The 24,835-nt window shown below is 35.3% G+C and overlaps 1 protein-coding gene across 1 annotated transcript; it reads right to left on the bottom strand.

Moving 5' to 3' along the window:
- Window positions 1–2,413: 2,413 nt before the first annotated feature.
- On the bottom strand, window positions 2,414–10,498 carry LOC140149829 (CMP-N-acetylneuraminate-beta-galactosamide-alpha-2,3-sialyltransferase 1-like). Its single transcript, XM_072171865.1, has 7 exons — window positions 9,832–10,498; window positions 8,196–8,367; window positions 6,700–6,853; window positions 6,056–6,164; window positions 5,515–5,624; window positions 3,553–3,668; window positions 2,414–2,920 (listed from the first exon to the last, which is right to left on the bottom strand). The coding sequence occupies exons 1-7, from the start codon at window positions 10,348–10,350 to the stop codon at window positions 2,706–2,708; spliced, it is 1,395 nt and encodes a 464-aa protein (XP_072027966.1). The 5' UTR covers window positions 10,351–10,498; the 3' UTR covers window positions 2,414–2,705.
- Between the last annotated feature and the right edge of the window lie 14,337 nt (window positions 10,499–24,835).

Raw genomic sequence — 24,835 nt, 5'->3', positions numbered from 1 at the left:
CATACCCTGCAAAAAACTTTAGTTGCTGTAGTTTTGTTTAAATTCGAGATTTGGAATAAAACACAGGAACCGTTGTTTTACTATTACGATGGAAATATTAGTCGAACTCGTACACGATGTGCATAACACAGTACGTACATGGCGTGCGGGCAGTCGTGACATATCAAAAGAACTGACGCGACTCACGTTCAAATGAATGGCTCGCATTGGCGACATATGAGCTGGTATTAAATAGCGATTTTCTTTGTATTGTTTCGTCTGTTTGGGCCCATATTAAAAGAGGACATATCTGACAGTGAAACTAACATTTTACATGTTTTATACAATTATATTCTACATCTATGGGAATGTTATAATAATGTCTTTAAATCAAGATGAATTTTTGCCTTAAAACGGTCTTACTATTTGTGTTGAAATGCGAGAAGCGAGTGACAATTTTGACTTTCGCCGCTAGAGGGACACAGAATCGATCTAGGGAGCTGCACTGAAATTCGTGAAAAAAACTCCTATTGTACATGTTCCATAGACGCAGCGATTATCATTATACAGTACTATAGACATACGGACCTGGCAGCTTTTATAATACATTCTGATGTGTTATAGATCAGCAAGTGCATTCTATTTACTAGTATTTAAATGAAGTGCCTATAAACATGCGCGTATTTGGGGGCTTTGGGGGCGCCAGCCAGTCAACCTTTTCGGGCTGTTGAGGAAGGGGCGGCAAAATTGAATTTTCTTCAGCCGGGTTATATAAAGGGTACATTAATGGTATAAAACTTTTCATAACATTAAATAACATTTGTTGGCAATTTACTGCACAGCAAACACAAATGTTTTACAGAAAACATTTAAATGTCGGGTTATATAAAGGGTATAAAAACGTTTTAATAACATTCCAAAAACATTTGTGAAAACTTGGTATAAATCATTCTAAACAGAATGTTATTTTGGGGTTGAAAAATATTTTGCAAAAAATGTTTGCCCAAAATATTTACAATAACGTTTTTAAAATGTTTTCACGACCTTTATATAATCCGACATTTAAATGTTATTAAAACGTTTTGTAAAAAACATTTTAAGAACATTTCTGTGTTTGCTGGGTGCAAATATTTTAACATAATGTTATTTAAGTGTTGACAAAATATTTGGCCAAAAATAAGTTTACAAAAATAGTTTACAATGACATTTCGAAAACATTTTAAAAATATTGTTGAAGTGTGTTTTCATACAAAACGTTTTAAAACGATTTCATAACCAGACATTTTAATGTTATTAAAACGTTTTTACCTAAACCCAAACCCAAAATATAACTTATTTTAAACGTTTTAAAAACGTTTTTGTGTTTGCTGGGGTGTCAACGTTGTCAAGTCATGCAACTGGTGCGCTTACACATACCTTTCTATTCACCACTCATTGACAGTCACCTGTCAGGTAAGGCGTTATATACCCTCGGGTAAGCTACCAATTTAATGCCAGAACCCTTTTGTTCGAAACAATGGTACCCCTTTTATGAATAGCATGTCGGCAAATCGGCATCAAAGGAACAATGTGTTATGCGGGTATACTGACTCATTTAAAGACTCGGCAGCTGCTGTCTTTTGTCATCTACATCATCATGATCATCTACCATACTGCAGTTACTGTCCGTTTTCCTATACACATTGCTCTCACCATTGACGCGTAACCTCTACAAATAGTGTATGTTAGAAGTATAGGCAATTGCCTAGTTAACGTCGCTGTGTGAAAAATAACCGGCCAATATTTAAAGTACTCTTCTGAAATTCTAGAAAATATAGTTTTGTAACATGTCCTAAATTTTTAGCTAATTTAGATGTTTGGAAATATTGGCAGTTTGGTGTTTTAGTGTATGTTATAGGTAATAGGACATTGCCTTGTTAACGTCACTGTGTGAAAAATAACCGGTCAATATTTAAAGTACTCTTCTGAAATTCTAGAAAATATAGTTGTGTAACATGTCCTAAATTTTTAGCTAATTTAGGTGTTTGGAAATATTCGCACTTTGGCGTTTTAGGAAGGATATGTAAACGACAGATAACACCAAAAAAATATGAAGAAATTATTTCCAAACCAAGTTACAGTCCACAGCCATTATGTTTCTCATTTTCAAGAATTTTGGTTAACAATATGCACACTATTGTCTCATTTCGTGAACAAAGGCCCACACAGTATTGTTTGCTTTATAATCGTTCACCCAACTGAGACTATAATACCAGCTCATTGCACAGGTAAAACAGAAACATGTGTAGTGTGGATTTAACCAGAGAAGATCTGATGTAACATAGTTGAGCTGTTTTCAATGAGTGTTATCTTGGTTTAATAGCTTTTAATGGGGTTTAAGTCCTGCAAAGGTCGTGGTGAATTCTACTGTAGACATGACTGCATCATGCCATACAAAACAAACGCAGTAATGAATTTTGCCTCCAACGGGATCGTCCCCGTGACCTCTTTTACCAGAGTCTGAAACCTTAGCTGCTGACATGTGCATTGCTGCTCTGTTTTGATCCACATAAATTTGATCTCTATCTGCTTTTCATCTCCCTAATATTATAATATTAATTTAAATGCAATATAATAATTAAATAATAATAATGTACATTTCTAACTCTCACAAATCCGCAAAAAAGCACTCATTATTGCACAGCCTATAAATCAACCCATTTGGTACCAATCAGCGTAATATCATTTCAAAAATCTCTTTTGAACAGTTTTATAACACCTTCGGTGTGAAGTTTGTCCCACAGTTTCTTTTCATTGTCAATATCGTGTGCACCTGTTGGTTCGTCGGATACTTTGATAAATTGATTATCGTAGTAATGTACTGTGAATCGTGGGTCATAACCAAACCCGTAGATGGTTACTTCATCACACATATAGATGGCAGTGAACACTACCAAGGCACCTAAGAAAAATAAAAACATAAAAAGAAGAAATGAATTTCAAAAATATCAAATTTTTAAAAATCATTTGCCATAAAATATGTATTATATCCCAAATTTAAAATAAATAAATCAAATTTATTTGATATCAGAAGGACATTCCTCGTATTGAAAATGCAATTCAATATGTCTGATGTGCTCTCAGGTTCCACAAAACCTAAGTGAAAACGTCGCTATCCAGGCCCTTAAAAGATGACTGCGGCAAACACAACATTATGCCTTATATGTTAGAAAAAACAATTGTCACGTGGTTTTATTTGAAACAAACTCACATTGACCATAAAAACGAATAAAACAGTCAGCTCTCAACACGCGATATTCAAAATTCCCGCGCCGAAATTAACTAAGTGCAATGACGTAATGGCTATTTGTGCTCAATTGTCGTCAGCCTTCATTGTAATACTGGGACGTCATTGCACTCGACAATTTCGGCGCCCGGGAATTTTAAATATCGCGTGTTGAGAGACGACTGTTTTTATTCGTTTTATGGTCACCATGCGTTTGTTTTAAATACAACCACCTGATTCGTACTTGATAATTATTTTTCCTTTAAGTAGTTTTTATTAATATAGACCCAAAGAGGAAGCTTTCTTACCAGTGGTGGGTCTGTAACCTTTCAGGTCCATAAAATGAGTGAAAACGTAACGAAAGAAGTCTGGATGGGTGATCTTGACTCTGCTGGGATCCAGTATCGGGGGTCTGAAGAAGTTTCTAAAAGTGGAGTAAAAACGTATTGAAAATTCAAATTAATTGCATATTATTTACTAATTTGTCAAAATATAGGACCGTACATTTCGTTCATAGAACTATTTCACAACAATCAGGGACTTTCTCTCTAATCTTTACATGGGCTATTCCAGTTGAAATCCATACACCCAGTATGGAAGACATGACCATAATCCTCAACACAAGGGGTGTGAATTTCAAATGGGGTTATCTGAATAAGTGACTCAATTTAAAATCTACGCCTCCTGTGTGGGAGATTAAGGTCATATCTGCTATATCATGTTATAATTACATGTACGTGTTACACTATAGTGTGTTCTGTCTCAAGTTGAGAGTAACTGTGAAATACTGGTGCATGGATTTCGCAGTAGCAGATTCGAATCGCCCTGGATTATTTTGTAGTAATTTCAGCATACCAACAAATACAAAATTAGTATAAACCGTCCCTATAAGCTCCTATATAACCCTTGGAGTGTCTTTCGCCGAGCGCGAGCAGCGACCATGGCAAAGTGCGGCTTTTTATTGGGAAAAAGTTCGACACAATCGCCCACTACAGTTAGTATAAAACAAAAGGACGGTTTATAGTTAAGCGTGGTTTGTCAGTATGAGAGAATAACAAAGACATTTAATATGGGAGTATTTTACGAAACTATGGCCAATTAACATTGTGATGTGCCCTCAGTAATTTGATTTAATTATTTAGCTTTGTTTACCAGCTGAAAGTATGTCATGAGAAAATGTAAGATAAGGGGAAAACCCTTGGAAGTAATCATGCAAGAGTTTGTGTGTTATGGCATGTTTTAGGGGAATTCCCTTTCATTCATCAAGTGATCAAATCAAATTGAATCATATCTAATTTTAGATTGTTTGGGGGAAACCCCTCTTCTTCTCTAGAAGATTCTCTGTATTAATAATCTTGGGAAAATCCCTTGGATTTTGAAATGGATAAGATTTGGGAATCACCCACAGGAAGTGTTGTAATATGACAGAATGGTCTATTAATAGATCATGGGTTTTGGGAGCATAAAAAGATGATGCTTTGAGTTTGCACTTTACAGAGTAACATGAGAGATGGTAAACTCTACATGTATGTGTTGGTCGTCATTGTGCTTCAAATGGAGGTACATTTTAACCAGTTTACATAGTCAATAATGTGCTAATGTTAATGCAGCAACGAAGAAGATTTTTGAGTACACGAATGTGCTCCTCCTCATCAAAGGATTGCTGGAGTCTGGTTTATAAAACAACACATCTGTCAAATACGGTGGAGCAGTGCCGAAAGAAGCCTGTTTCCTGGCGAAAGAATGATTGGTGAAAGAAGCACCATGTTTGGAGAAAGCAACGCAAGGAGATTTAGAGTAAGCAACACGTGAGGATTTTATTCGCAAGGATATTTATAAATGCAAGTGTACAACGGACTTCGCTGATTTTCGCAGGACAAGTGAATAAGGATACATCAGCCGTCCAGAACATTGCAAGAACTCTATGATCACCAACATGAAGACTGATATTTATAAATGCAAGTGTACAACGGACTTCGCTGATTTTCGCAGGACAAGTGAATAAGGATACATCAGCCGTCCAGAACATTGCAAGAACTCTATGATCACCAACAAGAAGACTACTGGTGAAGTACCGATTAATTAAAACTGTGATTGTATGATTATGTGCATTTGTTGTCATATGTTGTACCAATCATATTTTACTTTCAATTAAAGACTTAGATTTTATTAGCGTGTTGTGCATTCGTGTGAATTTGGGTAAAAGATGGTTTTGGCCTTCATTCAGTACGACTCGTAACAACATGCACTATTATAGTCATTCTACTCACTTCATTTCGCCTTCAACATTAAAATCACGGCTACTAACATCTCTACGTAACATGCTCTCGGCATAATAAAGATCTATTTTCTTGAAAGGAGTAAAAAGGTAAGCAGCATTCTGAAATAATAAGAAATAATATTACATGTATATCAAAATCATCTTCATTATTATCGGTGTCGTCGTTATCCACCACATCGACTTCGTCGTCGCCGTCATCGACGGTCAACTTCATCCTCATCATTACTATCATCGATGTATGGATCTACAAGATACTATCATCTTTCATCCCCTCCTAAGGAACTCGGACGGTTCATTTATCCCATTTTAAAATGGATTTCAGGAGTGAGAGTCAAAACGAAATGTATTAAAACATTCGTTATTTTAAAAAGAATGACATTTTACCAAGTTTAAGCCTATACAAAGAATTTTCTTTTATATCTTTCCCCCTTTTTTTGGCGAAATATGTTGTCAACAATCGACATACTGCTTAATCATAATAGTAACCAATCAGCATGTAGTACTCATGGGGTTAGGAATATCAAACCTACCGGATCTTGAACAGTCGAGACATGTTGAGATTCCGGAAAGAATTCATAGAAACTGGTTTTCCTCCCGACATCTTGAGCAAACCTGCCCGTCGTAACTGCACGATTTACCCTGTATGCAATGCAATTAAGTAAAACAAACAAAAGAAACATACAAACTAATAGGTAAACAGAGAGACGAAATATTTACCCAACCACTGGGTAACGTCACTTTTCCCAACCCGTGGATATTTATCCAATGTTGGGCAAAGTTTATCCAACCAAATTTGACCCATTATAACATTTTACCCCGAGTTCTAACAGTGTAAACCCATAGTGTGTGTGTGCAAACCTTTCATGTAGATTCGGTCATTTGACACAGGCATTGTCCAATTTATATGTGTATCGACAGTCGCAAATGACAACACATTGGCACTGTAATACATATAATTAAGCGAATCATTGAACTAAAATTTTGGAAATAAGCATTTTTCGTTGATATGTATTGGAACAATATCCTAAAAGAAAGAAGCTGAAAGAGGATGCTAAAATCACGAAATGCCCATTTAATGGAATTTGATGACTGATCAACACCCCATGACACCTGCTGTCCAAGATGGGCACTTATAAATTTGTAGCTATAGGTCCCTATTTGACAGTTGACCTACCTGAAAACAAAATCATGACTGTCTATTTCCTGTCCCGCATTAGAACCATTGAGAATCCCACCACATCCGACTACGGCACACCGAACACACTTGTCGCTCAACTCCGTAATAGGCGCATTGCTGAAGTTTGCATTGTTCATTATTAATCCAAGAACTGTGAAAACAATATTATTTTTGATAAATTAATAACATTGATTTGACTTAATGTTGCGTGTAGAAGTCACTTTTGGTAAGTAGGGTCAAAAGATGTCAATTTAGTGAGGTTGCGATTTCCACAAACCGTCAGTGGCGTAGCGTCACGTGCCCCAATCGATCTGAAATTTTGTTAAATCCCATGGGAAAATTGCCGAAAAACGGCTTGTGCCCCCCTCCCCAATCACACCCGGTGCCCCCTCAATCATGGTCGGTGCCCCTTGTGATGACTCGCGACCATAATATTCGGGAAGCACTGAAATAATTTTAAGCAGCATGATAGCTCTGGATATAGTCAAAATCGAAAGCATGAATCCGAGACTAGCAATATGTACGTACGACAGTATATATAGCCGTATGAGCGCACGGGCCGCGAGTAAGCCCGTGTGCAAGGTATATGGAACATCGCAATCTCTATATTTTTTTTAATATGCATTACGTCACATATTTTATGGCAATTGTCAAATCCGATGTAAGGCCAGATTACAGTTCGATATATTCCATGCTTGTTGCCGGTGCGGCTCAACGTCTAAAAGAACAAAATTAAGGCCATTATATAGTCTGGCATTTTTGCAGGCTTTTTGCCGTTGCAAAAGACGTCACGTTTTCTGATCTCCGCAGCGATTTTTGGTGTCCACCGCGACTGTTATTTCCGTTGAAATGATCAGTTATTGAAATATTAGCCGCTGCGACTGTCGCAACGGCAAAACGCCCGCAAGACGTCGGACTATTTTCAGATATTAAGCGGTAAATCGCACCGGAGAACCTAAATCTCATCTGAAAACCGAAATTGAAAAGGTTGTCGCAACGGAAAATCACGAGGAAAAAAAGTCGTACTATAAACTGGACTTTATTATCAGTATGCTTCGACTATATTTATAAATACGTATTTATAAATACGCACGTGACCACCTCCGCGCTGCCATAACAGCTTGTAGACATTTAAATCTCGAAGTGACCTTCTACATAGCGGGTGGTATCATGTACATTTGAATGCAAAGATGGTAAATAACACGAGACTACTGTACAGCATTGTCTATTTTGTTTAACTCTGCGATTATTATTGTAAACGTTTCCGTCCATAAATATTTTTTCTTCCGTCGGAAAAAATTCTTTCAAATTCGGAATCCCCCATGTGTAATAAATTTGCTATTCATTGAATACTTAAGTTTGATGATATTTATTTAAAGAGTTCCTATCCTTTTCAATGAGGATTTGGTCGCGCTTGCTGGTCTTGATATGTCGTGCCCATGGGTCACGTGTGTATTTATAAATATAGTAGAAGGTAGCTGATTATACTCAACTGTTTCTGTCCACGGCAGCATACCCAAATGGCATTCCATAATGGGAAATTTTGAAATAATTGTCAAAGTTGTAGATGTCTTTCTCATCCAGGTACATCTTAAGGCCAGGTTTAAATCGCTCTTTGAACCACGATGAGTATCTTGCAATGGTACCTAATGTTTTAGGACAGTTCTGTTTAATAAAAAATATAACGATGTGAAATTCAAGTAATATAATTATTAAGAGCACCCTCTTTTTGTTCTTGGTTGTCGTCTTGTTTTGGGTTAAGCTTTCGCCAGCCGCTAATTGTCAACACCTTTGTCCCATGTCTTTAGCCGTATTTAGTATGTGCATGAATATTTTTAGGACGTGTCGCAATCTCTCACACTTCAGCCCAAGTTGTGCACAACCACTCGAACCACGAATCTTTACTTTTATTGCGTTCAGGTATTATACTTTGTAATGCTTATGTTTCAAAATGTACCTATTTTATCTGCATATTAATTGGTCGTGTATGGTTACATACCACTAATAGGCCTGGGCGATACATGGAAATACGACGAGTAACTATTTGTTTGCATGGCATCTGAAAAGGCTGCATTAAAATCTCTGAAATTGATCATAGCTAAAAAAGTACTTTTTAGGGTTTGATGCTTTAAAATGGTATATTTTCTCTCATTATATGACATTTTTGTTGTAATAGTACCAACATTCATACGCACGGCTTCAGGTTTTAGTAAATATTCGCCCTACCATATTGTAACTTTCAGCTTCGAGGGCGCACTGCCATTTTAAGGTGTTTACGGTTCAGTGCGTTAAAACAAGAAAAGTCTCAGGTCAAACCATGTTGAGTTTTTGATCATTTGGCATCTAAATCATATAGTTTCACCTGATATTAGTGGCATATAACTGTGAGAGTTCTGAATATGAGAAAATTCCACCCAAAATTAGCCATTTTCCCATTGAAACCCGTGTAATATAATACATAATTAGTGGTATTTAACCGTATGGGCCAAAACCAAAAAACACTCCCTGTTTCGGAGAGTGACAAAAACATGCAACAAAGGTGTTGATTACACCAGCTGGCAAACGCGTATAGCTACAAAGGGTGTTAACCAGATCAATAACCAGGTCAATAGGCCTCAGTGGTACTTGACCTATTTTTCTGTGTTACCTATATGGTGCAATCCTATCCTTATTTGAATTGTTTTATTAAAACGAACCATTTGACACCTCTTTTGGCAAAATCGGAGCACTTTGATGTTTTTGAACACCATAGAGCCAAAAACGTGACCTTTTCGGCTATAACTCAAGAACGATACGTCCTGTATAGGTCAAACCATACATTTTCTGAATCCTCTTGACTAGAGAAATACATTGGAATGGTTTTTAACACAATTTGAGCAACTTTGAAATTTGACCCTGTGTAAAGTTCGATGACCTTTTCCCGCCAAAAGATACCCAGTTCACCCAGATTCAGCGTGTATCATGGTGTATTATACTACGGAAATTCGGTTTTGCACTTTGTTGACTAAATCTTTACTCAACGTATTACTCAACACGCTTTACTCCGCACACTGAGTAAAACAATTATTAGAGTGCATGATATAAAACTAGTAATAATCGATACATATTTTTGGCATGTGTAATACTTACAGACGCTTTATAGTTTAGATCCACCATGTACGACATCTTATCCATTGGTACCCCGTGTGGTTGAGCAGGAAGTATATCTGGTCTTTCTAATAATACCGTCAAATTTCCCGGTGTTTTGGTCGGAACTTTAGAAAAATCCAACGGCAATATTAAATCTGTTGCTGGCTCATCTTTGTCGGATCCCTCTTTGTCAACACGACTTTTAGTTCTTGCATCATCTGTATTGTTTTTATTGTCACTGGATTGACTTTTGAGGTTGAATTTTTCATTAAGTTCACGAAGCAGCACTTCGATTTCGCGTAATCTACTTTTCCCGTTATCAACACCATTCCAACCGCTCTCTTCTTTGCCATCTTTTTGTGGGACATCTACAAAAGAGTCCAATCTGTCCTTCCACGAAGTCCTAATCGACAGACTATTGTGAAAGTTTCCTGCTATTAAAAACACGGCATACAATGCAACTAATGCCACCAACACAAGTAAAGATGTTCGTGAGACACGACAAATTTTGGCAAACATGGCGGCAAAATATAGTCAGTCAAAATTGGCTGCAATGATTAACGGTTAAATTGAATTTTTGGAATAACGTCACCTGAAACCATCGCTGATCACTGTATGTTGGACATCTTCGGTTTGATTTCCATAACGATTCTAGGTTTTATGTTTCCTCTGTCTTGACATAATTCTGTGGTGAAAGTAAATGTAAAGCTATTAATAGCATGATTAGCAGAAGCATTAGTATAGAACAACTGAACACATATCGTCAATAAAAAAAGAAGAAAAGAGCAGTGATTTATAGCAAGACACAATGTCTAGACGTTGGTTCACAAGCCTCAGCACACTTTACAGCTATCAATTCCAAAACACAACATCCATTTTATAGTATTTATTTTCAATCAGTCTGCTTATCTTTGCAAATCCAATGGATTTTTCCTGCAAAATGTAGCTTTCCAAATGATTGGTGCAATCATATAGAAAACTAAAAATCAAATATGCCCGATTTCAGACTGATTTTACTTGATCACACCACATATAAACGACAGCAGGAACAGCGTAGGCATAATACGAATATTGAAATTAATATGTTAATCATGTTAATGATCGATACCAGTCTGCTGAGGGTTTTGTTCAGAATATAATAGAAATTAGACCTAAATACTTCTGTATTAGCTGCTGACTTAACGTCTGCAATTAAATTTATGAATGTTTTTTCCAATTTTTTAAAAAGTCTAATCTGGTTCAACAGCTTGTATGTCTAGTTTTCCCAAGTGATATTTTGATGCTTTACACCATACTATGACCACCGGATAAATCACGATCTGTTTCTTGGTGTGTTTTTACTCTTGTAAGCCTATTTATTATTCCATTTCCAGTTGTGCCATCTTCCTCTCTGTCTGCATAATTTTTGCTTTTTGTGTGTAATACATCGATATTATTTTTATTTTTATTGTTTATATTATTGTTTTTATTATTGTTATTTTTATTATTTTGTTTATAATTATTGTTATTTATTATTTATTTATTATTGACCTATTATTCGTTTATTATTGATTATTATTAATTGTTTATTATCTATTTATTATTTATTCATTTATTTATTATTCATTTATTATTTATCTATCATTTATTTATTATTTATTTATCATTTATTTATTATTTATTTATTATTATTTATTATCAATTTATTATTTATTATTATCTGTTATTGTTATTATTTATTAGGCTATGTATTAATATTACTTAAAATGTTAATTGTCATATCCAATTTATGTGATACCATGAGTAATTAACATCAATGCAAACATCCGAAACCAAAGTAAATGTTTCAAAAGAACCAGTATATTGCCTTTGACCTTGTTATTATTTGGCTGTTTTCTTTACAAAATGTAAACACCTTGTTATGGTAATCATGGTAATTCAGCTTGCACAGCTTGCACAGTCACAATGAGATTACTGCAGAAGATTTTAATTCATAGCCTACCTATACAATCATGCTAATTGCAAATTGAATACGTTACGGGATCGGATAACATCGTTTGCACAGTATTTTTGTGGGACATGAGAGCGCATCAGACATATCGAATTGCATTCTGAATACGAGGAATGACCTTCAGATATCAAGTAATTTTGATTTTTTGAAATTGGCGATATAAAACAAATTTTATGGCAAATTATTTATTTATCATTTGTCTTTCTTTCTTTCTTTCTTTCTTTCTTTCTTTCTTTCTTTCTTTCTTTCTTTCTTTCTTTCTTTCTTTCTTTCTTTCTTTCTTTCTTTCTTTCTTTCTTTCTTTCTTTCTTTCTTTCTTTCTTTCTTTCTTTCTTTCTTTCTTTCTTTCTTTCTTTCTTTCTTTCTTTCTTTCTTTCTTTCTTTCTTTCATTCAAAAGCGTTTCTGAACACTTACTGTAGAATATTATAACATAATGTTATTGAAGTGTTGATGATATAATTGGCAAAAATGTTTGGAAAATATTTTTACAATAATATTCCGACAACATTTTAAAAATGTTGCTGTAGTGTGTTTTCATAAGAAACGTTTTAAAACGTGTTCACAACCTTTTTATAACCCGACACTTTTTTTTACCAAAACCAATACCCAAAATATAACCCGTTTAAAATGTTTTGTGTTTGCTGGGATGGTCTTACCTATAATATTTCAATGCGTATCGTAAGCAGAGAATATTTGTCTGAGAAACCTGTTGTAAACATCGACGACGTCTACGCGGGGGTCTAGATGTATACCTAGAACCCCGCCTAGAACAAGTATCGTAACAAAACAAAAAGTTATTTTTGACATTGACAATATCACAGTCGATTAATTACCAGACAATACCTTAATGGTACGGGTCACTTGGTGCAATGGTATAATTAAAATTCCTTTTTCGTATTTTTCAACATGTACACCATTGATGCATATATACTATTGAACGCCAGTGTCGTTCAGTTAAAGCTATAATATGACTTATTTGTATTTTTTTAAATTAATGATGGCTACAAGTTTTCATCAATGATTGTTTTCAATATATTGATAACATTTACGATTATAAAAATTCTGCGCTGAATTTATTCTTTAGTGATTATTATTTTTCTTACAAAATTACTTACGTCTTCAGTAGATAGCACGTTGGTTTAATAGAACACTAGTTCACTTGCCCTGCTGGTTTATATAGAGAACTAGTTCACTGGTCCTGCTGTTGTTAGTGGAGGGCCTTTCTCGATGGCGCACTCTCAAAATGAATAAAACGATTTGGTAAGTCAGATGGCGCTCTCGATCGAGTAATTTTTCACTAAATGTTTTTGTCTGACACTTTGATTCGCAGATTCGCAGTGAGCCCCGGCAGTGAGCCAAGCTATACCTACCGTATTTATTCATTTCTGACGGCAAAACTATTATAACTTATTTTATGTTGATTCTTTGATGGTCTTTTAATCAGAACTTTGAAAATTGACGTCTCTTCTGGTCATATCAGCAAATGTTACAATATTGCCTCACTGGTACTTTCATATCCATATGAAATACTCATTTTTGTGACTTCTTTGTAACCAGATACATACAATTGTTGCTAAAAGCATTAATGTGTGATTTGCTCACAATTTAAATATGTTTTAAATTTCTACTTTTTATACGATTGTGTGAAAGACTATAAGCCTGAAATGCTTTAATTACAGTCAAATTAAAAAGTTTGTGAATAAAACCGGGGATCACTGATTTAGAAAAGTGACTATATTTATGATACAAGATAAAAAAACAAATTAACGACCTGAAATTGAGATGTCATGTTAACTCTTTAAGCTTACCATGAAATTAACGCTGATATCTGGACATGCTCCTTTTAGAATTTATGTCGGCTATTGTAGTCAACAGAATGCAGATTGATAGATTCCTCTATGTGTGTCTCTTGACGATATGATTACTTTGAATTCATTTTTCAGATTTTTCTCTGTTCGGAAAAGCTGTAGTTTTCGGCACCGTATCAATATCTCAAAAAAAGGGCACGACCAGCGAGTATGTGTTATATTTCCCGCATGAAAGCTTGCGTCTACGTCTATACTATACTGCTTTGGATACGTTGGTTGTCCATTATTTTGATTTATACCAAACTGTTATCATATCTGTGCTGTGATTGGCACCTGCATGAGATATCTCTTTGTCACGTGATTATGCCCTACCATTCAGCAAGCTGGCTAATGACTGGCATTGTTATAGGCTTCATTGGGCAATGTCATCTGCTATAAAGCATCCAGGTTAAGACTGAGCTGTTTAGGACCTGGTCAATACATAATCATACAGGGGCCATAGTAGTTTGACAATGGAGTGAAAGACCCATTATTGATCAGGCGCAGATATTAAAAGTACAGCTCCTTTGCGTGTATAGCAAAAAATTATGAATAATAGAATGTTTGGAATTTTATAACTAAAATACTAAATTGATTCTGCAAAATGTGTATTAAATATCTTTCTTACTAGTAATTAGTAATATTCATCGGTTTATTATTGATTGTTGATAACTTGAACACTTGATTGATTGATCGATTTATAGCTATTTCACATATTCCTAGTTTCTGTGGAACTTCTATTTGAATTCGCCGTAGAAGTGACGTAATTAATATCTGTGCCAGCATAGAGGAATACAATTTTGAATATATCGCCCTGCACTACAACGTTCTCACGGAACCTATGCATTGAACCATAGATGTCAAAGAATCGCTGATCACTCGCACCTGTAAGATTAGTATCTTTTAAAAGAGTGGTATTGTATTCAATCTATGTTTGTTTGTTTAAGAGGTCGCTTCGTGTGTTTGCTGACATACACATGTGATTAGTGCAATCTGCTTGTAGTGAAGGGCGATCTACTCAAAATTGTATTCCTCTATTGCTATGGTAGTTAATCCGATTATTACGTCACTTCTATGGCGAATAGCATCGTACATTAGATACATATCAGTATTGTTTTATTCTATTAAGCAATATCAAGGATTACTATATATCAATCAAACTTCTCGCAGCTAATAGTTAGTTGGCTTAGTGGTAATGCACTGAGTTTTAAAACCGGGAGGTTTTCAGGTTCGATTCCAAGTTCTGCCTATTTTTTTCCAAGGCTGGGAAATTGCAATTTCTGAACTGTTAACTAATTTGGCGCGCGATCTGAGCTAGTCCTTCTCTGATGGCTGTGTCTCTTATAGGCACCCTCCCTCTGGAATCCAAACCACGTTCCCGCCCTCTTTACACCCCTTAATGCAATAAATTTATCAATGATGACTGGGTTTTGGATTGTATTATTTTTAAAATGTTAGATGAAGATGTGTTATGTGTTAAAACTGCATATTTTCCTAAGTAGGATTAGGCAAATGTTTACTGGAGGGGCATGAAAACTAGGACTGCAGCTATTTATAATGATTTTTCAAATTAAACTGCCAATACTTATTTCAATGGATTCAATGGTCCAGGGAAATTAAAGAGGTGTCACTGGAGCTGGAATAGATAAAACTTTTTCTACATTTTACGGTGTCGGTTCCCCCGGGTCGGTTCCCCACCATGCCCACCTTTGCACAGTATTTTTTGTGGGGCCTGAGAGCACATCAGACACACCAAATTGCATTCTGAATACGAGGAATGGCCTTCTGATATCAAATTATTTCGATTTTTGTTTAAATTCGTGAAGTTATTAAAAATGTATATTTTTATATTTTTGATATTTAGGTCAATAAGGTATACGAAAGGTCAAATATTTCATATGATGGACGGTTTTTCCTCCCAGCTACATTACACTTTAAGTAGGCCCTACATATCATTTGATTTATAAAATTTACTTTAATACTGTATCATGGAATTTGTATTATATCGCGAATTTAAAAAAAAAAAAAAAAAAAAAAAAAAAAAAAAAAAAAATCAAAATTTATTTGATATCAGAATTATATTCCTCGTATTCAGGATGCAATTTGGTGTGTCTGATGTGCTCTCAGGTTCCACAAAGACACTGTGCAATCGTTGTGAAATGAAAATTCTTAAAGCAAAAACAAAATGAACTTTCATTTACCAAATGTGCGATTTGATTTTCTTCAGTTAAATTAATTTAGAAAAAATTGAAAATGACTCAATTAAACAAAAACCAAATTATCATTATAAATTGATTGCATTAAGAGGTTGGACGCTGAAAAGTGCACTTTTATAAAAAAAAACATTAATGTTTTGAAAATGTGATTGTTTTGGTTGGGTAGTCTAAATGTTTCCCTTTTAACAGATTTTTGAATTTCTCAAACCGTCGAAATGTGCATGAAGTTAGGGAAGTTAATTTTGTTAATCTTTTATGAACAAAGCTGCCAACAGTAAACAAACCTATAAATAAAACACAAACACAAAATAATTAAAAAAGAACTTGTTTATTTGTCACTCAGCTTGTCAAAAATTTCATATGCTCTTAAATACAGCATAAACAATCTTACTGACAATTATAGACAACAGGCATGTGTACTCAATACAATCTTAACATTTAATAATTCGTCATACAAAAAGGAATGATATGAATCATTTTTCTGAGAGTATAGCTGAATTTATACTACATTGCTGAGCGATAGCGATTAGATTTTAGCCAATGAGAGAGTTGTTTGTAGCGTTGGAAAAAGCGCGCTATCTCATTGGTCAAATACCAATCACTCGCCGCTGAGAGATTGAATATTAATTCAGCTTAATGGGAATAATAGATTTATAATAAGGAATGAAAACGAGCCGGTATCTTCGGCAAAAAGACAGAAGAACTCCCGCTGGAACCGGAAAAGCTGAATTTATACTCCATCGCTGAGCGACAAGCGATTGGATTCTAGCCAATGAGATTGCGTTGGGAAAAGCACGGTAACCTCATTAGTCAAATACCAATCGCTCGGAGCTCAGCAATGGAGTATAAATTCAGCTAAATGGGAATAATAGATTAATGATAAGGAATGAAAATGAGCCAGGATCTTCAGCAAAAAGACAGAAGAACTCCCGCTGGAACAGGATAGTAATTAAAAAGTATCGTGCCTAAAATTTTAAACGACGTTTGAAACAAAACAAATCTCATTAATTTTTATTTGTCGTATAAATGCAGTGTTATATAAAAACACGTTTCTATTCAACAAAAAATAGTATGTTTCGGAGACTTACTATTTCTGTGTGCCTAAGTAGAGGTCTAGATTTAACCCTAGAACTACTGAGCCATATTTTGTAACGAGGACCGGGGGGTGCAATACCTAATTTTCAAATACCAAAATAAGTACAAACATTCTCCACATAATGTCGCTATGACGTCATAATTTGAGGGCGCCCATGCAAATTTGGGAAATTCTGACTATGTACAAAATAGGCAAAATTGATTTTCGGCTAAAAATTCTACAAAAATGTGATTTTCACAGAATTGTCTCCTCAATAACAAAGGAAATGACAAAAGTAAAAAGTCAGTAGCTCTTGGAATATTTACTGTAGAAACCAATGGTGGGCCTCACCAACTCCCCTCTATGGTAATTTTTGACGGCCGGTCCTACCCCTGGGTGTAAGGTGCTAGGGTAAAGATCTTATCACTAAAATGAGAGCAAAAGATGGATCTACGATTAGTCTAGGTCGTTTGGGTGTCAACGCGTGCGTTTTTTTCTGACGAATACAAACTCTTCGGGGTGGTACAACCCCCCTTCGTAGTTCTAGGGTTAACATTTTGGGGTACAACACAACTTCTAATGGTGTTAACATTTAACCTAAACTTACTGTCTCAACTCGTGTCACATTTTTGAAATGACGAGCAAGAGTAATGCTAAGAATAAACCGCGTATTTCAATTTGGCTATGTTGTACATTAAGACACGACACTCGAGGGCAGTGCTTACAATGGGCATGCATTCGCAAAATAATTACCGGGTCTAAGACTGGCGTGTCGTACCCGATTCTAAAGTTATGCCTTAAATCTGAATACTAATACACGCTTTGCCTAAAAAGGGTCTATAAAAACCCTAAAAAAGTCCTTTGAGTGTGGCTTACTCCTTAATATATCCCAACAATATACATACTATTACTGTACAATATTTACATTAACTAATTACACTAATCCTTCCTCAGCTTATTATAGTACATTTTGTGACCCATTTGACCCAAACGAATAAAAAACAGAATTCATCTTTTTGCCCTGTTCAATCCTATATAAATTTGTGCTGTATTTCTTACCGATTTATTCGCACTCTTTCACATTGTTTAATCATCATGATTATGACATTCAAAGTTATGACTGGTTTTCAGTTCAACTGGTGAAACAATCCTTAACAGTTTCAATGTCTAAAACGATTATAATGTTTTGTAATAATAAAATGAACTTATTTTTTACATTACACACAGCTGGGGAAAATGAGCGAATAAAACTTTAAAAAGAAACAATTAAGCGCTAAATGAACCCCAAGAAAGTAACCATACAATGCTTAAAACTACAACCAACTTTCGGTGTATAGCAGCACACACGCGTGGTATAATACAGGACTGTCTTACAATAAACCGTAGCGTAGTCCATTTAGATCGGAGTAAAATACGTAAAATACTTACTCGTCGCGTTTTCTGCATACTGACTAATACTAAATTACTATAAACCGTCCTTATATTATAAATAGCCCGATTCGCCGAGGGTGGGTAGCGACAATGTTAAAAATGTCTTTCTGCATTTCAGAACTTAGCGCCCTCTATTGTCAGAATAATACAAAGGGACGGCTTATTGTTATATGAGATTCGTCAGTATAAGAAACCACAATGTTAATCATTTACCATGTTTACCACTGACTGTTTCCATTTTAAATTATAATATACAGTAACTACCCTGTGTTATTGTAAATCGATCAAACATACTGGGTTTGCTTTACCCGCGAAAATACTTTAAAAAATAGATACAGCGGTTCTCGAAACACACCAATCCGCCTCATGGTCATCACGGAGTTCCGGGAAGACCAATCACGGTAATGACATGAACATATTGGAAGCTCAGGTGCAAGTAAAGATGAAAAATAAAAATATTTAAATAAATTAAAATAAATAAATAATAATTAAAATTAAAACTTAAAATTTACCGATGGAAATAAGAAAATGTCATAGGTCAACACATCCTTAAAACCTTTGACTTATTATTAAACCCGTCACTCGAACGTGATGGCTTACGTGTTTAATTATCTAATTTCATAACTATTCCACATTGGAGTTTTAGAGCAGAATACATTCAGAAGAAACTTCATATAAAGGGTTATAATTTACATAAAACAGGGAGATAACTTAAAACAAACATGTGATCCGAACATATGGGATCATAAGTGCGCAATGGGGGAGGCACGGATTGGATTCAGTTGCTGGTATCAGTCGGGGGGAATTTAAATCTCGTCCCTCGACTAGTGGTTCATCCACATTGTGTTACAACCTCCCGTACGGTCGTTTGGGTATTATATCCAAACGGTGTCGCTGCGTATTTCAACGGAATATTAAAGCCGCTTGGAAGTCAAATATTAATGATACAATTTTAATCCATAAACGCAAAAGGTGATACCTAAACGGACTGATACCTACAAGACGTCCCTGAAAGAACTGTATAGTTGGGGACTGAATTTGCTGGGTATACCAAACATAACTAAATAACCGATGTGATTTGTCAATTAATGCTCTCTTTTTGAAATAAAAGAAGTTCACGAAACTACCTCATTTTCAATCCGTTTCACAGAGTCAAATATCTATCAATGACAATAGACTCCTCATGTGCTGATGATGCACAGTGATTAGCACGCCGAATACAGATTATTACTGCCCAACACAGTTTTTGGTGACTTTGGTTTGAGAGTTGTTTTTAGGTAATTTTGGGTCGCTGATTTCAAATATAGCATTAGTTTTTGCATATCACGTCAATTTTTCACTCTATGGTATACCCCCGCTTATATGAGAGTGTGTATTGCCCGGGTCCATAAAGTTACTAAATCACATGAACCCAATTCAAAGTCAAAAGGTAAATGCATAAATATTGACATAATAATAATAATATATAATATTTTGTATACCTGTAAGTTTTCTAATTGATGTTTTGAAATCTGATTGTATAACAATTAAATGCATGACTATAAATCATGTAGAAATATACAAGATTCCATGTGTTTCAGAGCTCCATTATGTGGTGCAAAGCATCATGGGAAGGTATGATTGTCTGTTATTAAGCTGTATTTATCAGTCCAATTCCACTTAATGTACAATATTTGTAAGACAAAGGCAAAAAGTATAACTCATCCTGTCCTTGCTTATTAAACATATGTGTTCTAAATAGTAATTCATGAAATTTCACCATTTGTCATAGAAAAAAACTTGACCTGATAGGGAAAAATTGATGCCATATTTGAAATCAGCGACCCCAAATTAGTTAAAAACAACTCTTAAATCCAAGTCACCAGAAAAAAAGTTAATATCGATTGATATTGAATTCGTGGAAAGGTTTGAAAACGAGGGAGTGTCGTCAGGAACGGTAGGGCCAACTGTCGACATTGAGAAGGGATATGATAGCTGAGTTAATTTAGCCCGATTATTTAGTAATGTTAGGTTGTGGCGACGATACAGTTCTTTCAGGGACACCCTGTAGATATCACACACGTATCTGGATGATAATATGGAGGCTTAGAACCCGGAGATCCTCGAATAAAATCGCCCGTGCTTTTTGGTTGGCGCGGAATCATGTTGCATGGGGACAGATACAAACTGCGAAAGAATCACCCTTGCTGCTTAATAAGCCTTGCCGGGGGATAAAACATTGATCAATCTATACACAAGCGGAATGGCCACAATAACACATGCTTTTATAACCCGTAAAAACAGTTGGAAGAAGGAACAAATTGTAGTAAGAAATAATAAAGAAACCTATATTATAGGTATATTTTCACACATGCATTTAAACTGTACATAGTATGGCGAGTATATTTTAAAAATAAATAAAATACAAAATATTTCTTCTCTTTACATGTCATAAAATGATGCAGAAAACAAGAATTAGTAGCATGCAAGAACATTTTGCATTAGGGGTTGTGCCCGAACTCAACCTGTTCGTGTTCTGATTAAACCTAGTGATTTCCGCATAAAACCTGTCCGTGTTCTGACTAAACCTAGTGATTTCCGTACACTGTCGTATACAAGATTTTCAAGAGAGGCCCGTTATAATTAAAGTCAGAAAGAAAGATACTAGTTTGTGTCTGACGTCACCTGATCAGTGGTCTGGGCATGTGCCTTCGCAATCGATTTGAAAAGTGAAAAAAATTAGGAAAATTGCCGAAAAATGGCTTCTGCCCCCCAACCAGGGTCGGTGTACCCCATCATTGTCGATGCCCCCCAGGATGACCCACGCTACGCCTCTGGTCATGATTTGTAGCAATAGGAAACTTTCTTTCCTAAAGGCGCCATAGCAACAATGCCTAGAAAAGTTGCTTTTTTGCTTTTTTGACAGAACCGTCAAACGTGAGCTAGTTTCTTTATTTCTGACTTTATAATCAATAATAATCCGCGAAGTACCTTTCGTTGATACGCCGAGCAAGGCTAGTAGCGACCACCATGGCAATAAAATGAATTTACACTGCTAACAATTCGATAACGTCGCCCTCTGCATGTAGTATACTACAAAGGGTCTGCCCAGCAAACACAAAAACGTTTTTAAAACATTTTAAATAAGTTATATTTTGGCTTTTGGTTTAGGTAAAACGTTTTAATAACATTAAAATGTCGGGTTATATAAAGGTCATGATAACGTTTTAAAACGTTTTGTATGAAAACACACTACAACAATATTTTTAAATGTTTTCAAAAAATGTTATTGTAAACTATTTTTGCAAACATTTTTGCCAAATATTGTGTCACTCCTTAAATAACATTATGTTAAAATATTTGACCCCAGCAAATACAAAAATGTTCTTAAAATGTTTTTTTCAAAACCTTTTAATAACATTTAAATGTCGGGTTATATAAAGGTCATGAAAACATTTTTAAAACGTTATTGCAAATATTTTGGGCAAACATTTTTTTCTTAATTTTTTGTCAACCTCAAAATAACATTCTGTTTAGAATGTTTTGTATCAAGTTTTCAAGAATGTTTTTGGAATGTTATTAAAACGTTTTTATACCCTTTATATAACCCGACATTTAAACGTTTTCTGTAAAACATTTTGTTTGCTGAGCAGTAGATTATCACAAAATGTTTTCTAAGGGCTGGGGTATGAACGTTTGAACAGTATTTATTGTGGGACATTAGAGCACACCAGACATATCGAATTGCATTCTGAATACGAAGAATGTCCTTCTGATATCAAATAATTTTGATTTTTGAAATTCGCAATGTAATACACATTTTATGGCAAATGATTAAAATTGATATTTTTGATATTTAGCAGCACTCGAAGTAAACTTTATAAATAAAGTGTATGTAGGTGGGATGAAAAGCCGACGATCAATTAAAAATTTTGACCTTTCGTATTAAAGATATGGATTTTTTTTCCCAAAACACCAAAAAAAAAAAGTCTTTTTTGGGAAAAAAATCCATATCTTTAATATGAAATGTCACAATTTTGAATTGATCGTCATTTTTCCTCCCAGCTACATACACTTTTAGAATATGTCATTAGATTTATATAATTTACTTCGAGGACTGTTATATATCAAAAATGTGAAAAATATCAATTTTTTATAATTTGTCATAACATTTGTATTATATCGTGAATTTCAAAAATGAAAATTATTTGATATCAGAAAGACATTCTTCGTATTCAGAATGCAATTCGATATGTCTGATGTGCTCTCATGTCCCACAAAAAATACTGTCGAAACGCCATAAACGCTCATTCCAGATCCCTTAAGGTTATGAAAACGTTTTATACTCTTAATATACCCTTTATATAACCCGACATTTAAACGTTTTCTGATAACCTTTTATAACCTTTTGCGAATGATGTCGAAAACGTTTTGTGTTTGCTGGGCGGTTTCTACTTATCTGTGATTCGCCACTATGAGAATCACTACGAATTATACTATAACCATGATTTTTGTATCCTTCACTGAGCGATATCATAGTTTTAGGGGGGTTCTATCCCGACGTTTTGCGTGCGACTTTCTGATGAAAAGAATTTTAAGCCGCTGAAAAGATAAGCTTGTTCAAATGGGGAAAACGTGTTGCTGACACAATAAACGTATCGGCCCGTTTAGGTATCACTCACTGTGTTTACAGACTACACTGCGATCATGCATGGATGACTAGTGGTTTATTCCGTTGAACCAACACAATGGGTGATACCTAGACGGAGCCACACCGTTTGGATATAATGATACACAAACGGCTTGTAACAAACGCACACATAACAAGTCGGATTAACAACTACGTATTACGTGTTTGAGAGTTTGAATCGGTGGTCGATTGAGCAGACATCAATTCGACCAAGATTATTCATTTTTGTCAAAAAGGTATTTACAATTTATTTCAATTATAAGTCACAATACAGCAGACGTGTAGTACCCGTACCCGTACTCGTACCCGTACCCATGGCTCCGGACCCGTACCCATACTCACGCCCTATTTTGGCTTCGGACCCGTACCCGTACTCATGGACTTGTACCCGTACCCATCACCTGTACTCATGGCCTGGGACCTGTTCCCGTACTCATGACATGAGTCCCGTACCCGTACTGATGGCTCGGGACCCGTATCCGTACTCATGGCGGGTCCCAATACTACACGTCTGCAATACAGTATTTATTACAATTATTGACATTATATTGTGACCAAAATTATGAAACCAGATTTACATCACGGTCACTGTAACTTGAATACCAGTTCGTCCTTCTTTGAACGAATGAGTATCATTTTGAACGTGTTATCAGCAGAATTAGCTTTGTGAAGCAAATAATTATGTATTCCCAGAAAATGTATTCTCAGAAACAATATGCTCTTATTTTTGATAAGTTGGTCCACGCTTTTGGTTTTGCTACATACCAGAAGGTCAACTACCCGAGTTAAGCGTGACAAGCGGAAGGGCTTCTACACGTACTAGTTTTTGACAGACGCTCTTTCAATGGCGATACGTAAGGGTGTAGTGGACGGCAGTTAGTGTCTATGGCATTCGGAATCCGTTAGCACTTTACATATGTGACGTGTCATGTCAAAAGGAGACACTTTTGGGCAGGGTCGTAAATGGAGAAATAGCCAAAAATCTGCCCGGGGTGATTTTTTTCACAATTTGGGTTTGTTGTGAATTTGTGATGTTATTAATGTTAAAAATATTGTCTGATAGTCTCAGACCGGAATATAAATGGCATCTTGTATTTTTTGAGACATTTTCACAAGGTAATTCCTACTCTCAACATTGTCAAAAATATTTTTAAAGGCCAATATCTCAATTTCCAATTTTATAATACCATAACTTACGAACTCAATATCTTCGCTTAGGAATGTCCAATTTCATTGGGGAAAACAGCGTTGTGGAGCAAAATAAATCTATATTTAAGATTATGTAAAAACCTCACAATTGATAACCTGCCCAAAAGTGTCTACTTTTGACATGACATGTCACATATAACCACGATAACGGAGCTCTATCCTTGTACACCGTTAACAAGCTGTGAACAAGATGTGCTGGAAACGAACTTGTATTTGACTGATCACCCTACGTGAACAGCCAATACTAGAGGCCCTTGCCATTCTTTTAAGCTCCTGATTGATGATATGACAGAACAAATACGGGTTCCATTTGTTAAACACAGCCCGTCATCAATCATGAGCATGAGGAAGACCGATGATATCGGCAATAAAATAGCAATTTATATGTATTTCTACTATTTACTTTTTAATTTGGATTTCAAACCTAGTACAGTTCGGTTTAATTTTGTTCTACATTGCTGTAAATTCGACAAAACATTCACTATTATGTGATCAAGTAAAATCAGTTTGATGTCGGGCATATTCTATTTTCAGTTTCTTATAAGATATTGTAAACAGCATTTACA

This window comes from Amphiura filiformis, chromosome 4, assembly GCF_039555335.1.
Source record: "Amphiura filiformis chromosome 4, Afil_fr2py, whole genome shotgun sequence".
In the NCBI taxonomy this organism is placed as follows: domain Eukaryota; kingdom Metazoa; phylum Echinodermata; class Ophiuroidea; order Amphilepidida; family Amphiuridae; genus Amphiura; species Amphiura filiformis.
This window is presented reverse-complemented; position numbering and strand designations above follow the sequence as displayed.

Bases quoted from the DNA above. Each gene is read 5' to 3' on its own strand.
- LOC140149829 (XM_072171865.1), bottom strand. From the start codon at position 10,350: ATGTTTGCCAAAATTTGTCGTGTCTCACGAACATCTTTACTTGTGTTG. The intron at 6,854-8,195 runs GTTGAGTATAAT...TTGTTTTCACAG, and splicing joins TGCTGCCGTGGACAGAAACA to TTCTTGGATTAATAATGAAC. The intron at 2,921-3,552 runs GTAAGAAAGCTT...TATTTTTCTTAG, and splicing joins AGGTTACAGACCCACCACTG to GTGCCTTGGTAGTGTTCACT.